The 15492-nt window shown below is 50.3% G+C and overlaps 1 protein-coding gene across 1 annotated transcript; it reads left to right on the top strand.

Moving 5' to 3' along the window:
• The first annotated feature begins 506 nt into the window (after window positions 1-506).
• On the top strand, window positions 507-1204 carry LOC119942730 (ras-related protein Rap-2c-like). Its single transcript, XM_038763645.1, has one exon. It carries the CDS (start codon window positions 538-540, stop codon window positions 1171-1173), a length of 636 nt encoding a protein of 211 aa, XP_038619573.1. The 5' UTR covers window positions 507-537; the 3' UTR covers window positions 1174-1204.
• Window positions 1205-15492: the final 14288 nt, after the last annotated feature.

Raw genomic sequence — 15492 nt, 5'->3', positions numbered from 1 at the left:
ATGAATGGATGGATGGATGGATGAATGGATGGATGGATGAATGAATGAATGAATCAATCAAGCAATCGTATTTATTGAGTGCTTACTGTGTGCAGAGCACTGTACTAAGCACTTGGGAAGTACAAGTTGGCAACATGAATGAATGGATGGATGGATGGATGGATGGATGGATGGATGGATGGATGGATGGATGGATGGATGAATGAATGAGTGAACGAATGAACGAACGAACGAATGAATGAATGAATGAATGAATGAATGAATGAATGAGCGCCGCGCAGGCGTGGCCAGTGAGAGGAGGGGGCGTGTCCCGGATTGGATCGGGGGCGTGGCCATCGCGGGAAAGGGGCGGGGCCGAGGGGAGGGGCGGCCAATGGGAGCGCCGAGCCCGGGCGCCTCCGGGGCCGCCGATTGGCCGGGGGAGACGGCCCGTGCCGGACCGCTCTATAAAAGGCGGAGCGCGGCCGGGGGAGGCGGCCGTGTGAGGCGGGGAGTCCGTCCGGCCCGGTGAGCGGCGGAGCCCCGCGGCCGGGCAGGATGTCGGCGGAGCGTTCGAGCGTGCGGGTGGTGTTCTTCGGCGCGGCGGGCGTGGGCAAGACGGCGCTGATCCAGCGGTTCCTGGCGGGCACGTTCGAGGCGCAGCACCGGCGCACGGTGGAGGAGCTGCACTGCCTGGACTACGAGCTGGGCCGCCAGCGGCCCCCCCTGCGCCTGGAGATCATGGACACCAGCGGCAGCTACTCCTTCCCGGCCATGCGGAGGCTGGGCATCCGCCGGGGGGACGCCTTCGCCCTGGTCTACTCGCTGCAGGAGCCCGAGTCCTTCCAGGAGGTGCGCCGCCTCCGGGACGAGATCCTGGAGGCCAAGGGCCGCCAGCCCTGCCCGCCCATCCTGCTGGTGGGCAACAAGAGCGACCTGGCCCCCGCCGGCGCCGACCCCCGCCTCCACCTCGACTGGGGCGACCCGCACCTGGAGGCGTCCGCCAAGCTGGGCGACAACGTGCCGGCCCTCTTCCGACAGCTGCTGCTCCTGCTGCACCTGCCCGGGAGGCTCAGCCCCGTCCTCCGCCACCGCCGCCGCCGCCGGACTTTCCCCGAATCCTCCTCCTCCTCCTCCGCGCAGCCCTCCGGGACGCCCGCCATCCGCAAAAGCCACAGCTGCACCGTGTCCTAGCCCCGCGGCGCTCACTACGCAGTCCCCCCTCCCCCCCCCAATAAAAGTTCCACCTCCAACCTGGGTCCCGTTGTGTCCGAACTGATAACGAGGGTGGTGACGGTCGGTGCCCAGCGCTCCGACGCTTAGGCGGCCGCGTGACCTTGGGTAAGTCACTTGATTCATTCAGTCAATCGCATTTAGTGAGCGCTTACTGTGTGCAGAGCACTGGGCTGAGCGCTTGGGAAGCACAGGTTGGCAACATAGAGAGACAGGCCCTACCCAACAGTGGGCTCAGGGAGCGCTTACTGTGTGCAGAGCACTGGACTGAGCGCTTGGGAAGTACAAGTTGGCAACATCTAGAGACGGTCTCTATATGTTGCCAACTTGTACTTCCCAAGCGCTTAGTCCAGTGCTCTGCACACAGTAAGTGCTCAATAAATAGAATTGATGATGATGATGATGAACAGTGGGCTCACGGAGCGCTTACTGTGTGCAGAGCACTGGACTGAGCGCTTGGGAAGTACAAGTTGGCAACATCTAGAGATGGTCTCTACATGTTGCCAACTTGTACTTCCCGAGCGCTCAGTCCGGTGCTCTGCACACAGTAAGCGCTCAATAAATACGATTGATGATGATGATGAACAGTGGGCTCACGGAGCGCTTACTGTGTGCAGAGCACTGGACTAAGCGCTTGGGAAGCACAAGTTGGCAACATCTAGAGACGGTCCCTACCCAACAGTGGGCTCACGGAGCGCTTACTGTGTGCAGAGCTTTTTAATGGCATTTATTAAGCGCTTACTATGTGCAGAGCACTGGACTAAGCGCGTGGGAAGTCCAAGTTGGCAACATATAGAGACGGTCCCTACCCAACGGTGGGCTCACAGTCTAGAAGGGCTCATGCTTCCATAGGCCTCGTTCACCTCATCTGGAAAATGGGGATTGATTGGGAAGAAGCGTGGCTCAGTGGAAAGAGCCCGGGCTTTGGAGTCAGAGGTCGTGGGTTCAAATCCCAGCTCCACCAAGTGTCAGCTGGGTGACTTTGGGCGAGTCACTTCACTTCTCTGGGCCTCAGTTACCTCCACCAATTGTCAGCTGGGGAACTTTGGGCGAGTCACTTCTCTGAGCCCCAGTTACCGCATCTGTAAAATGGAGATGATTAAGACTGTGAGCCCCCCGTGGGACAACCCAATCACCTTATAACCTCTCCAGCGCTTAGAACAGGGCTTTGCACATAGTAAGTGCTTAATAAGTGCCGTTATTATTATTGGGAGCCCCACGGGGGACAACCTGGTAGCTCCCCCAGCGCTTAGAACGGTGTTTCACACATAAGCACATAATACCAACATTATTATTATTTATTAAGTGTGCCTAACAAATACCAACATGATTATTATTATTATTTATTGAGCACTTACTAGGTGCCAAGTGCTGTTCTAAGCCCTGGGGAGGTCACAAGGTGATCACGTCCCACGGGGGGGGGGCGGGGGCATCACAGTTTTAATCTTCATTAGATGGATGAGGGAGCTGAGGCACAGAAGTCGTGATTTCTCCCCTCCAACCCCCCCCAAGGTCACACAGCAGACAAGCAGCGGTGGTAGGATTAGAGCCCATGACCTGTGACTCCCAAGCTCAGGCTCTTTCCTCTAAGCCATAGATCTTTTTTAAGTGCTTACTATGTGTAAAGCACTGTTCTAAGCGCTGGGGAGGTTACATGGTGATCGGGGGTCCCACGGTGGGGGGCACAGAATTAATCCTCATTTTACAGGTGAGGGAACTGAGGCCCAGTGAAGTGACTTGCCCAAAGTCACACAGCTGACCAGTGGTGGAGTCGGGATTTGAACCTAAGCGCTGGGGTGGTGTGAGCCCGTTGTTGGGTAGGGACCGTCTCTGTACGTTGCCGACTTGTACTTTCTGAGCGCTTAGTCCAGTGCTCTGCACACAGTAAGTGCTCCATAAATGCGACTGAATGAATAGAAGGGAGGGGGGTCGCCCCACGTGGGGCTCGCAGGCTTTAAAACCCGCTTGGTGGATGAGGGAACTGAGGCATAGAGAAATCAAGTGACTCACCTAAGGTCACACAGCAGACAAGGGGTGGTGTTGGGATTAGAACCCACGACCTCTCACTCCCAAACCCGGGCTCTTTGCTCCAAGCCGTGGATTTGTTAAGTGCCTAATATGTGCCAGGCACTGTACTAAGCGCTGCTGGGGGGGAGATAGAAGCCAATCGGGTTGGACACGGCCCCTGTCCCGCGTGCGGCTCCCGCTCTCAATCCCCATTTGACAGATGAGGGAACTGAGACCCAGGGAAGGGAGGTGACTCGCCCAAGGTCACCCAAGCAGACGAGTGGTGGTGTGGGGATTAGAACCTATGACCTTCCGACTCCCAGGCCCGAGCTCTAGCAACTATGCCAGGCTGCTTCCCCAACCGACCATAAACCCGGTGTGGGCAGGGATTGTCTCTTTATTGCTGTCTCGTACTTTCCAAGCGCTTAGTACAGTGGTCTGGATGCAGTAAGCACTCAATAAATATGAATGAATGAATGAATCTACCTTCTCGACCCCCGGGGGCACCAGGCCTGATGAGGAGCAGGGTACCGGAGTAGACCCCTTGGGGGATGCATGAGTGTCAGTCCATTTTGGGGGTGTCGGGGGAGAACCCGCGGAGAACGGGACTCTTCTGAATTTGGGGTGGGGGCGAGGAGCTGGTGGAGGGTTGTCTGAGGGAATCACTCGGCAGGACTGACAGCTTGATTCAATTGACCGTTCTCTCTGGGAAGGAAAGGCTAAAAACAACGCTGCTAAGAGTATTTCAGAAAACTGGAGGGTTGGAAGAGGAGCTGAAAGAAGTAGAAAGAAAAAAGAAGGCTGAAGACCGCTCAGAAATGAAGAGATGCACACGTGTGTCACAGAACAAAGACATCACCAGGCAGGGGCTCTACATGGCGATTGGCAAAATAAGGGGGAGCGGGGGGAGTCGTCTTTTAAAAGATGAAAAGCTCACCTCCCCAAACTCTTAAGAGAAGCAGCGTGGCTCAGTGGAAAGAGCCCGGGTTTTGGAGTGAGAGGTCAAGGGTTCAAATCCCAGCTCTGCCAATTGTCAGCTGTGTGACTTTGGGCAAGTCACTTAACTTTTCTGGGCCTCTGTTTACCTCATCTGTAAAATGGGGATTAAGACTGTGAGCTCCCCCCCACCCCGTGGGACAACCTGATCACCTTGTAACCTCCCCAGCACTTAGAACAGTGCTTTGCACGTAGTAAGTGCTTAATAAATGCCATCATTATTATAGGTCGGGTGCAACCAAGGAAACGAGGCTAGCTTTAAAAAAAAAGATTTGAAGAGTGTCCTACAAATGATGCCAAAGCTAATAATAAAAGATTTAACTGTTAGCAAAGGTAGGAAGCTGGCTAGGAATGAAAAGGAGATCTTAGAGAGGCTCCTGATTTTAGTTGGGGATTAAGACTGTGAGCTCCCCCCACCCCGTGGGACAACCTGATCACCTTGTAACCTCCCCAGCACTTAGAACAGTGCTTTGCACGTAGTAAGTGCTTAATAAATGCCATCATTATTATAGGTCGGGTGCAACCAAGGAAACGAGGCTAGCTTTAAAAAAAAAAAAAGATTTGAAGAGTGTCTTACAAGGGATGCCAAAGCTAATAATAAAAGATTTAACTGTTAGCAAAGGCAGGAAGCTGGCTAGGAATGAAAAGGAGATCTTAGAGAGGCTCCTGATTTTAGTTGGACCTTTTCTGAGGAAGATCCTCGAGAGGGTAATGCTCAAATTGTTTATTGGAGAAGATGAGAGAAGTATCCTGAGCACCCAAGGTGTCTTTGGGCTAATTGACTAGTCATTAATAGGAGGGGCCATTCTCCCAGAGTTTGGAAAACACAGTTTTCCAAAGTTTGGAATGCCTAACGGTGCCACCTAGCGTTATGAAGGGCCATGATGATGGTAATAATAATAATAATGATATTTAAGTGCTTACTATGTGCCAAACACTGTTCTAAGCGCTGGGGCAGATACACAGTAATCAGGTTATCCCACACAGGGCTCACAGTCTTCACCCCCATTTTCCAGATGAAGTCACTGAAGCTGAGAGAAGTGAAGTGACTTGCCCAAAGTCACACAGCCGACAAGTGGCGGTGCCGGAATTAGAACCCACGACCTCTGACTCCCGAGCCCGGGCTCTTTCCGTTAAGCCGCGCTGCTTCTCTAAGAGATCCTGATCTCCGTGATCCTGGAGGACTGGCATGTGCCAACATAACTAAGAGATGATGCTAGAAACTTGGGTTTTTTTCTTACGGCACTAAGGTCTTACTATGTGCCAGGCACTGTACTAAGCATGGGGTAGATACAAGTTAATCAATCAATCAATCGTATTTATTGAGCGCTTACTGTGTGCAGAGCACTGTACTAAGCGCTTGGGAAGTACAAGTTGGCAACATATAGAGACAGTCCCTACCCAACAGTGGGCTCACAGTCTCGTTGGACACAGTACCCGTCCCGCATAGAGCTCGCGGTCTTAATCCCCGTTTTACAGATAAGGCAACTGAGGCACAGAGTGGTTTTGACTTAAGGTCACACAGCAGACAAGTGGTCGAATTAGAACCCAGATTTTTCTGCCTTCTGGGATCATGCTCTATCCACTGAAATGAGACTGTCTTAGGTCTAGGCCTGCAAAAACAATAAAATCGGTAGGGTCGCTTTGAGGGTGGGGGACAAATGGGGAGATTGGGAGGTAAGGCTTCCCTGTGGGGGCTAGAGAAGATGGGGAAGAGGGAAACAAGGGGAGGGAGTTGTTAGTTTTTGCCGCTGCCCAACTCAGAAGAAGCCAGCGGAGCGGGGCTCTACCCCTTAGCAGGCTGGGCCCGTGGGATTTACAAGGAACAGTCACTGCTTCCCCTTTTTGCTTCTCTCTACTTTTTCTAGCTGCAGTCAGAGAATCAGCTGCTGCTGTTAGGACCAAATTCCCTACTGTGTGGCTTCAGGCAGTCATTAAAAAGCTGCGTGCCCCCCCCCCCCCCAATTTTTCTTCTTTTTTTATGGTATTTGTTATTCGATCGTATCTATTGAGCACTTACTGTGTGCAGAGCACCGTACGAAGCGTTTGGAAGGGTACGATATAGCAGTCATACAGACACATTTCCCGCCCACAGGTTGGACGCAGTCCCTGTCCCACATGGGGCTCAACATGAATCCCCATTTTACAGAAGAGGTAACCGAGGCGCCGAGAAGGGACTTGCCCAAGGTCACACAGCGGACGAGTGGCCGAGCATGGATTAGAACCCAGGTCCTTCTGAGTCCCAGGCCCACGTTCTACCCGCTCCCGCTCCAGGTGAGGTGTAGCATAGAGAACGCAAGGATCATCATCATCATCATCATCATCATCAATCGTATTTATTGAGCGCTTACTGTGTGCAGAGCACTGTACTAAGCGCTTGGGAAGTACAAATTGGCAACATATAGAGACAGTCCCTACCCAACAGTGGGCTCACAGTCTAAAAGGGGGAGACAAAACCAAACATACTAACAAAATAAAATAAATAGAATAGATGATATGTACAAGTAAAATAAATAAATAAATAAGTAGAGTAATAAATATGTATAAACATATATACATATATACAGGTGCTGTGGGGAAGGGAAGGAGGTAAGATGGGGGGGATGGAGGGGGGAGGAGGGGGAGAGGAAGGAAGGGGCTTAGTCTGGGAAGGCCTCCTGGAGGAGGTGAGCTCTCAGTAGGGCCTTGAAGGGAGGAAGAGAGCGAGCTTGGCAGATGGGCAGAGGGAGGGCATTCCAGGCCCGGGGGATGACGTGGGCCGGGGGTCGATGGCGGGACGGGCGAGAACGAGGTACGGTGAGGAGATTAGCGGCGGAGGAGCGGAGGGTGCGGGCTGGGCTGGAGAAGGAGAGAAGGGAGGTGAGGTAGGAGGGGGTGAGGGGATGGACAGCCTTGAAGCCCAGGGTGAGGAGTTTCTGCGGAGGGGCAGCTCGCCTTGGCCCTCCCGAAGGTGGCCCCACGCTGTCCGCCAGCTCCCGCCGCTTCTCACGGGCGGTTGAGCACAAAGTTGGCACCCTCCTTCTCCAACGGTCTCCGTTTCTCGCTCTTAGTCCCTCCTCCAGTGGTCCTTTGCACTGTGCCTCGTGGCTCAGTCTGCCATCTTAGAGCTATGTGGCCTAGATGGCGGAGGGGGGGCACCCCCAAAGCATGAAGACGTTGGGATAACCTGAGGGGCCGGGGTCAATCGCAAACTGCGGCCGCTTCAGTGGCCGGCGGTGTGTGTTATGTTGCCAACTTGTACTTCCCAAGCGCTTGGTACAGTGCTCTGCACACACAGTAAGTGCTCAATAAATACAATTGAATGAATGAATGGGAGGTGGGCACTACAGGGGAGGGGAGGAGAGGGGCAATGTCAGCAGGTGGGAGCCCCCCTCACTGCTTTGTTCTGCTTTGAGGGGACACATTGGACCGTGGGCTTGAATCTTCCCCCCCAAACACAAACACCACCACACCCTGGTTTGGAGCCAGGGAGGGGAAGGAACAACGAGGAAAACCCACCTTTGGGTCCGGTCTCCGTGTTAGAAGCCTCCCCTGAGCCGGCAAAGCATGGCCTAGTGAAGCAGCGTGGCTCAGTGCAAAGAGCCCAGGCTTTGGAGTCAGAAGTCATGGGTTCAAATCCCGGCTCCGCCAATTTTCTCCGCCTTGCTGTGTGACTTTGGGCAAGTCACTTAACTTCTCTGGGCCTCAGTTCCCTCATCTGTCAAATGGGGATTAAGACTGGGATCCCCACATGGGACAACCTGATCAGCTTGTAACCTCTCCAGCGCTTAGAACAGTGCTTTGCACATAGTAAGTGCTTAATAAATGCCATCATCATTATGATCATCATCATAGTGGCGGGAACCCGGGCTTGGAAGTCGGAAGGTCGTGAGTTCTAATTCCCGCTCCGCCACTCGTCTGCTTGGGTGACTGAGGGCAAGTCACTTCACTGGGCCTCAGCGACCTCATCTGTAAAATGGGGATTGAGGCTGAGCCCCGTGTGGGACAGGGACTGCGTCAACCCGGTCTGCTTGTATCTACCCCAGTGCTCAGTACGGGGGCTGGCCCATAATAAGCGCTTAACGAATGTCACAATTATCATTAGCAAAGGCCCTGTGCATGAACTCTGTGTTAGAGACCAGGCTGGGTTCACTCCTCTCCCCCAGAGCGAAGGACCAGGGTAACGCCATCCACTAGGCTACACCGCTTCTCGTCAGTCACCTCCGGCCAAGACATCCCATCACTTAAACACGCAGGTCTGCCGGCCAGCCGGCAAAGGCCGAAAATTGTTTTCGCCGACTCCTTCTCTCTCCTCACCCATGCCTGGTAATTCATTCATTCAATCGTATTGATTATAATAATAATAAGGGCATTTATGAAGTGCTTCCTCTGTGCAAAGCACTGTTCTAAGCGCTGGACACTGATTGAGCGCTTACTGTGGGCAGAGCACTGTACGAAGCGCTTGGGAAGTCCAAGTTGGCAACATAGACGGTCCCTACCCAACAACGGGCTCACAGTCTAGAAGGGGGAGACAGACAACAAAACAGAAAAAAAAACACTTGGGTGTCAAAATCATCGGAACAAATAGTTGTAATATCCTCACAACTCCACAGTGAGGTTACCTTCCAGTGACTTTGGGCAAGTCACTTAACTTCTCTGTGCCTCAGTTCCCTCATCTGTAAAAGGGGGGTGACGACTGTGAGCCGCCCAGGGGACAAAGTGACGCTAAACCATTGTTCAGCATCGCGTTATCGGAGTGTAGGAGAGGATTTGAAGGGGAGAGATAGTCTCTCCCACAGAGGAGGATCGGACTGTTTCTCTTGGCGGTGGGAAGAAGTCCCAGAAGCAAGAGGAGGAAAAGAAGGAGAGAATGGGCAAATCCCATTCCCTCTCATTGGAGGATTCCTCCACTCCAGAACGTCCTATCCCTGAATATTCCCCAGGTACGGTCCCTCATCCCAGCCCGACCAGCCTGCATCTCCGCCCCAAGGTGCGCTCACGGTATAGTACTTTTTATAATACGTCAGCATGCGCGTGGAATACATTGCTTGTCGGGTCTTCTCCCATTACAGTGTATACACCTCGATGCCCGGACCAGTTATTTAAACAATATTCCAACTCCTGATAGGTCTAGACAAATAATATCCATCAGGCAGTTGGGCGATGCCGGCTACCCTCTAGGGGATGTTGAATAAATGCTTTTTCATGATTCGATAAACCAAACTGTGCCTCAAATTCAATCAATCAATCAATCAATCGTATTTATTGAGCGCTTACTATGTGCAGAGCACTGGACTAAGCGCTTGGGAAGTACAGATTGGCAACATCTAGAGACAGTCCCTACCCAACAGTGGGCTCACAGTCTAAAAGGGGGAGACAGAGAACAGAACCAAACATACCAACAAAATAAAATAAATAGGATAGGAATGTACAAGTAAAATAAATAAATAAATAAATAATTGATATGGCAACTCAAAAATATTTATTTAGAAGCGGCGTGGCTCAGTGGAAAGAGCCCGGGCTTTGGAATCAGTATTTATTACTCTATTTATTTATTTATTTATTTTACTTGTACATATCTATTCTATTATTTTGTTAGTATGTTTGGTTTTGTTCTCTGTCTCCCCCTTTTAGACTGTGAGCCCACTGTTGGGTAGGGACTGTCTCTAGATGTTGCCAATCTGTACTTCCCAAGCGCTTAGTACAGTGCTCTGCACATAGTAAGCGCTCAATAAATACGATTGATGATGATGATGAGGTCATGGGTTCAAATCCCGGCTCCGCCAATTAGCTGGGTGACTTTGGGTAAGTCACTTCACTTCTCCGGGCCTCAGTTCCCTCATCTGTAAAATGGCGATGACGACTGTGAGCCCCCCAGGGGACAACCTGAGATCACCTTATAATCTCCCCAGGGCTTAGAACAATGCTTTGCACATAGTAAGCACTTAATAAATGCTATTATTATTATTATTTACCAAATTTCCTATCTCTCCCCATCTGGGAAGCAGAAGAGGGACAGACATTTTACCTGAATTTCACCGAAAGAGGAATTGGTGGCTAGAGTGCTCTGCACACAGTAAGCGTTCAATAAATACGATTGATGATGATGATGATTATGTAAATGACTCGACTAACCCTTAAGTCAGCGGCACAGGTTTTTCTTCTGATTGTCTATTTTACACATTGCTCTCTCTGACCAAAGCTCTTCTCAACCCTTCCTTCCCCTTTTAAAATCCTAAACGGTATTTCAGATTGAGACTGGAAAGTCCAGAGTGGGGAGAAACCTCTTTTAGACAGTACCTATCAATCGTTACCTAACTTTATAATAATAATAATAATTATTATGGTATTTGTTAAGGGCTATGCGTCAGGCCCTGTACTAAGTGCTGGGGTAGATACAAGGTAATTGGGTTGGACGCGGTCCCTGTCCCATATGGGGCTCACCGACTTAATCTACATTTCACAGAGATAACTGAGGCACGGAGGGGTAAAGTGACTTGCCCAAGGTCATGCAGCAGATTCACGGCGGAGTCGGGATTAGAACCCAGGTCCTTCTGACCCTCAGGCCCGCACTTTATCCACTAGACCAGACCGTGCCGCTTCCCTAACACCACACTGCTTCCCTAACTTTGAGCCGATCGTTTTCAAAACGAATCCGTAGAAAATCAAAATAGATACCAAAATCTGTTTATAGCTTAAATTGATTTTCATTGACGAGTTTTTGTTTTCTCGGCTACGTTTGTTGAACAAATAAATTTACGGCACACAGAGAGAAAAAGATACAAGGACAGGCAGGAGCAGAGGGACAAGGACCCTGCCTGAGCAGCGTGGCTTAGTGGAAAGAGCCCGGGCTGGAGAGTCAAAGGATGTGAGTTCTAATCCCGGTCCTGCCACTTGTCTGCTGTGAGGCCTTGGGCAAGCCACTTAACCTCTCTGTGCCTCGGTTACCTCATCTGTAAAATGGGGATTAAGACAGTGAGTCCCCCAGGGGACGAACTGATTGCCCTGTATCTACCCCAGTGCTTAGAAGAGTGCTTAGCAAATAGCAAGCGCTGAACAAATGCTGTCGTGATTATTACCCCAACGCTTAACACAGTTCTTGGCCCGTAGTAAGGACTTAACAAACGATTAGGAAGCACTTACAATTATTGAGGACAGGCAGGGAAGCATGGACGGAGAGTCAGAGAAGGACAGAGTGACTGGCAGAGAGAATCCACTTCTTTCGATGGTTCGTTTAACTGCCCTTGAAAATGTATCTATTATTCTCCCAGCCCTCTGTGGGCAGGGATTGTCTCTTGTTTGTTGCTGAATTGTCACTCGTTCAATCGTATTTATTGAGCGCTTACTGTGTGCAGAGCACTGGACTAAGCGCTTGGGAAGTACAAGTTGGCAACGTATGGAGACGGTCCCTACCCAACAACCTTTCCAAGCGCTTAGGCCAGTGCTCTGCACACAGTAAGTGCTCAAGAAAAGCACTGAATGAATGAATGAATGAATGAATGAAAATGAATGAATGAATGAATGTAATTTCCTTTATTTGAACTTGCACGCTCCCGGGGCTCATTACTGTTCTCATCTGAAAAAGGGTGAGGGGCATCTACATCACATTGGTCTCCTTTAATCTATCCCTGCCGGATTGTAAACTCTCTGAGGGTGGGGATCATGCCCGATTACTCTACTGGACTCTCCCAATTGCTTAGTACAGTGCCCCAGCACAGTAAGCGCTCAGTACATACCAACAACTGATCGAGTGTTGGGACTTGGCTGGGAAGGACGAGAGAGAAGATGTAAATGCTTAGTACAGTGTTCTGCACACAGTAAGAGCTCAATAAATACAATTGAATGAATACAAAGAAGGGAAGGAATTAACGAGGTAAGGCGGAAACTCAGAGAGCACTCTTCTGGTGGTTTTGATTTTGCCAACAGAGTCGTTGGGAAGATCATAATAATAATAATAATAATAATAATAATGGCATTTGTTAAGCGCTTACTATGTGCAAAGCACTGTTCTAAGTGCTGGGGGGGGATACAAGGTGATCAGGGTGTCCCACATGGGGCTCACAGTCTTAATCCCCGTTTTACAGATGAGGGAACTGAGGCTCAGAGAAGTTAAGTGACTTGTCCAAGGTCACACAGCAGACATGTGGCGGAGCCGGGATTCGAACCCATGACCTCTGGCTCCAAAGCCCGGGCTCTATCCACTGAGCCAAGATCATCCGGGGCAAGGTGGTGGGACGCCCGAGCCCGGGCTCTTTCCACTGAGCCACGGTACATTATTGTTATTATTATGTTCATTCATTCAATCGTATTTATTGAGCGCTTACTGTGTGCAGAGCACTGGACTGAGCGCTTGGGAAGTGCAAGTCGGCAACACGTAGAGAGGGTCCCTACCCAACAACGGGCTCATAGTCTAGAAGCGGGAGACAGACAACAAAACAAAACATGTAGACAGGTGTCAAAATCGTCAGAATAAATAGAATTATAGCTATGTGCACATCGTTATCTCCCAAGAGCTTAAAGACAGTGCTCCTTGTGTATATATGTACGTATTTGCGTAACTATGTACACATTTATTCTATTTATTTTATTAATAATGTGTATATATCTATAATTCTATTTATATTGATGCTATTGATGCCTGTTTACTTGTTTTGATGACCATCAAAGCAAGTAAACAGGCATCAATAGCATCAATATAAATAGAATATTTATAGTCTAGGTCTTTATATTAGGTCTGTATATTTAGGTCTCTATATTCTATATTCTAGGTCTTCCCCCTAGACGATGAGCCCGTTGTTGGGTAGGGGTTGTCTCTGCGACCGAATTCTACTTTCCAAGCGCTTAGTACAGTGCTCTGCACATAGTAATTGCTCAATAAATCCGACAATGACTGAATGAATGCTCTGCACCCAGTAAGCGCTCAATAAATACAATAGGCTGCAGTATCTGATTGCTCCTTTTAGAAGGCAGTCGGCTACTGAAGTTACAGATCTCTAATTCTATTCATTTATACTGATGCTACTGATGCCTGTCTACTTGTTTCGAGCACATAGTACAGTTCTCTGCGCACAGGAAGCGCTCAGTAAATACGATTGGATGAAGGCCTGTCTCCCCCTTCTAGCCTGTGAGCCCACTGTCGGGTAGGGACCGTCTCTAGATGTTGCCAACTTGTACTTCCCAAGCGCTTAGTACAGTGCTCTGCACACAGGAAGCGTTTAATCAATACGATTGAGGGATTGATTGATTGTTTAAAAGGAGGGGCGGGGCGTGTCCTCCCTGTCGGCCTCGTGCTCAATCATCATCAATCGTATTTATTGAGCGCTTACTATGTGCAGAGCACTGTACTAAGCGCAATAAAGTTTCTGTTTCGAGATGGGAGGCTATTACACCTCAGCTCCCCTGAGAGCGTCCCCTCTGCTCCTCCGCCACTAACCTCCTCCCCGTACCTCGTTCTCGCCTGTCCCGCCATCGACCCCCGGCCCACGTCCTCCCCCGGGCCTGGAATGGCCTCCCTCTGCCCCTCCGCCAAGCTAGCTCTATTCCTCCCTTCAAGGCCCTGCTGAGAGCTCACCTCCTCCAGGAGGCCTTCCCACACTGAGCCCCTTCCTTCCTCTCCCCCTAGTCCCCCTCTCCATCCCCCTCATCTTACCTCCTTCCCTTCCCCACAGCACCTGCTTATATGTATATATGTTTGTACATATTTATTACTCCATTTTACTTGTACATATCTATTCTATTTATTTTATTTTGTTAGTATGTCTGGTTTTGTTGTCTGTCTCCCCCTTCTAGACTGTGAGCCCGTTGTTGGGTAGGGACCGTCTCTATATGTTGCCAACTCGTACTTCCCAAGCGCTTAGTACAGTGCTCTGCACATAGTAAGCGCTCAATAAATACGATTATTTCAAACGGAGGGGCGGGGCGCGTCCTCCCTGTGGGCCTCGTGCTCAATAAAGTTTTTGTTGCGAGATGGGAGGTGATTATTTCAAAAGGAGGGGCGGGCCGTGTCTTCCCTGTGGGCCTCGTGCTCAATAAGTCAATCAATCAATCGTGTTTATTGAGCGCCTACTGTGTGCAGAGCACTGTACTAAGCGCTTGGGAAGTACGAGTTGGCGGAGGGGGCGGGGCGTGCCCTCCCTGTCGGCCTCGTGCTCAATCAATCAATCAATCAATCGTATTGAGCGCCTACTGTGTGCAGAGCACAGGACTAACCGCTTGCGTGGCTCAGTGGAAAGAGCCTAGGCTTTGGAGTCAAAGATCATGGGTTCAAATCCCGACTCCACCAGTTGTCAGCTGTGTGACTTTGGGCAAGTCACTTAACTTCTCTGTGCCTCAGTTCCCTCATCTGTAAAATGGGGATTAAGACTGTGAGCCCCCCGTGGGACAGCCCGATCACCTTGTAACCTCCCCAGCGCTGAGAACAGTGCTTTGCACATAGTAAGCGCTTAATAAATGCCATTATTATTATTATTATTATTATTACAAGTTGGCGGAGGGGGCGGGGCGTGTCCTCCTTGTCGGCCTCGTGCTCAATCAATCAATCAATCAATCGTATTGAGTGCCTACTGTGTGCAGAGCACTATACTAACCGCTTGCGTGGCTCGGTGGAAAAAGCCTAGGCTTTGGAGTCAGAGATCATGGGTTCAAATCCCGACTCCACCAATTGTCAGCTGTGTGACGTTGGGCAAGTCACTCAACTTTTCTATGCCTCAGTCACCTCATCTGTAAAATGGGGATTAAGATTGTGAGTCCCCCCCCCCGCCCCCGTGGAACAGGCTGATCACCTTGTAACCTCCCCAGCGCTTAGAACAGTGCTTTGCACATAGTAAGCGCTTAATAAATGCCATTATTATTATTATTACAAGTTGGTGGAGGGGGGCGGGGTGTGTCCTTATCATCATCATCATCATCAATCGTATTTATTGAGCGCTTACTACGTGCAGAGCACTGCACTAAGCGCTTGGGAAGTACAAATTGGCAACATCTAGAGACAGTCCCTACCCGACAGTGGGCTCACAGTCTAAAAGGGGGAGACAGAGAACAAAACCAAACATACTAACAAAATAAAATAAATAGAATAGATATGTACAAGTAAAATAAATAGAGTAATAAATATGTACAAACATATCTACAGGTGCTGTGGGGAAGGGAAGGAGGTAAGATGGGGGGGTGAAGAGGGTGACGAGGGGGAGAGGAAGGAGGGGGCTCAGTCTGGGAAGGCCTCCTGGAGGAGGGCCTCGTGCTCAATAAAGTTTTTGTTGCGGGATGCGAGGCGATTATTTCAAAAGGAGGGGCGGGCGG

Source organism: Tachyglossus aculeatus, chromosome 21, assembly GCF_015852505.1.
Source record: "Tachyglossus aculeatus isolate mTacAcu1 chromosome 21, mTacAcu1.pri, whole genome shotgun sequence".
NCBI classification, from domain to species: Eukaryota; Metazoa; Chordata; class Mammalia; order Monotremata; family Tachyglossidae; genus Tachyglossus; species Tachyglossus aculeatus.
Note: the sequence above shows the minus strand (reverse complement) of the source record. Positions and strands in the feature narration are given on the sequence as shown.

Bases quoted from the DNA above. Each gene is read 5' to 3' on its own strand.
- LOC119942730 (XM_038763645.1), top strand. From the start codon at position 538: ATGTCGGCGGAGCGTTCGAGCGTGCGGGTGGTGTTCTTCGGCGCGGCG.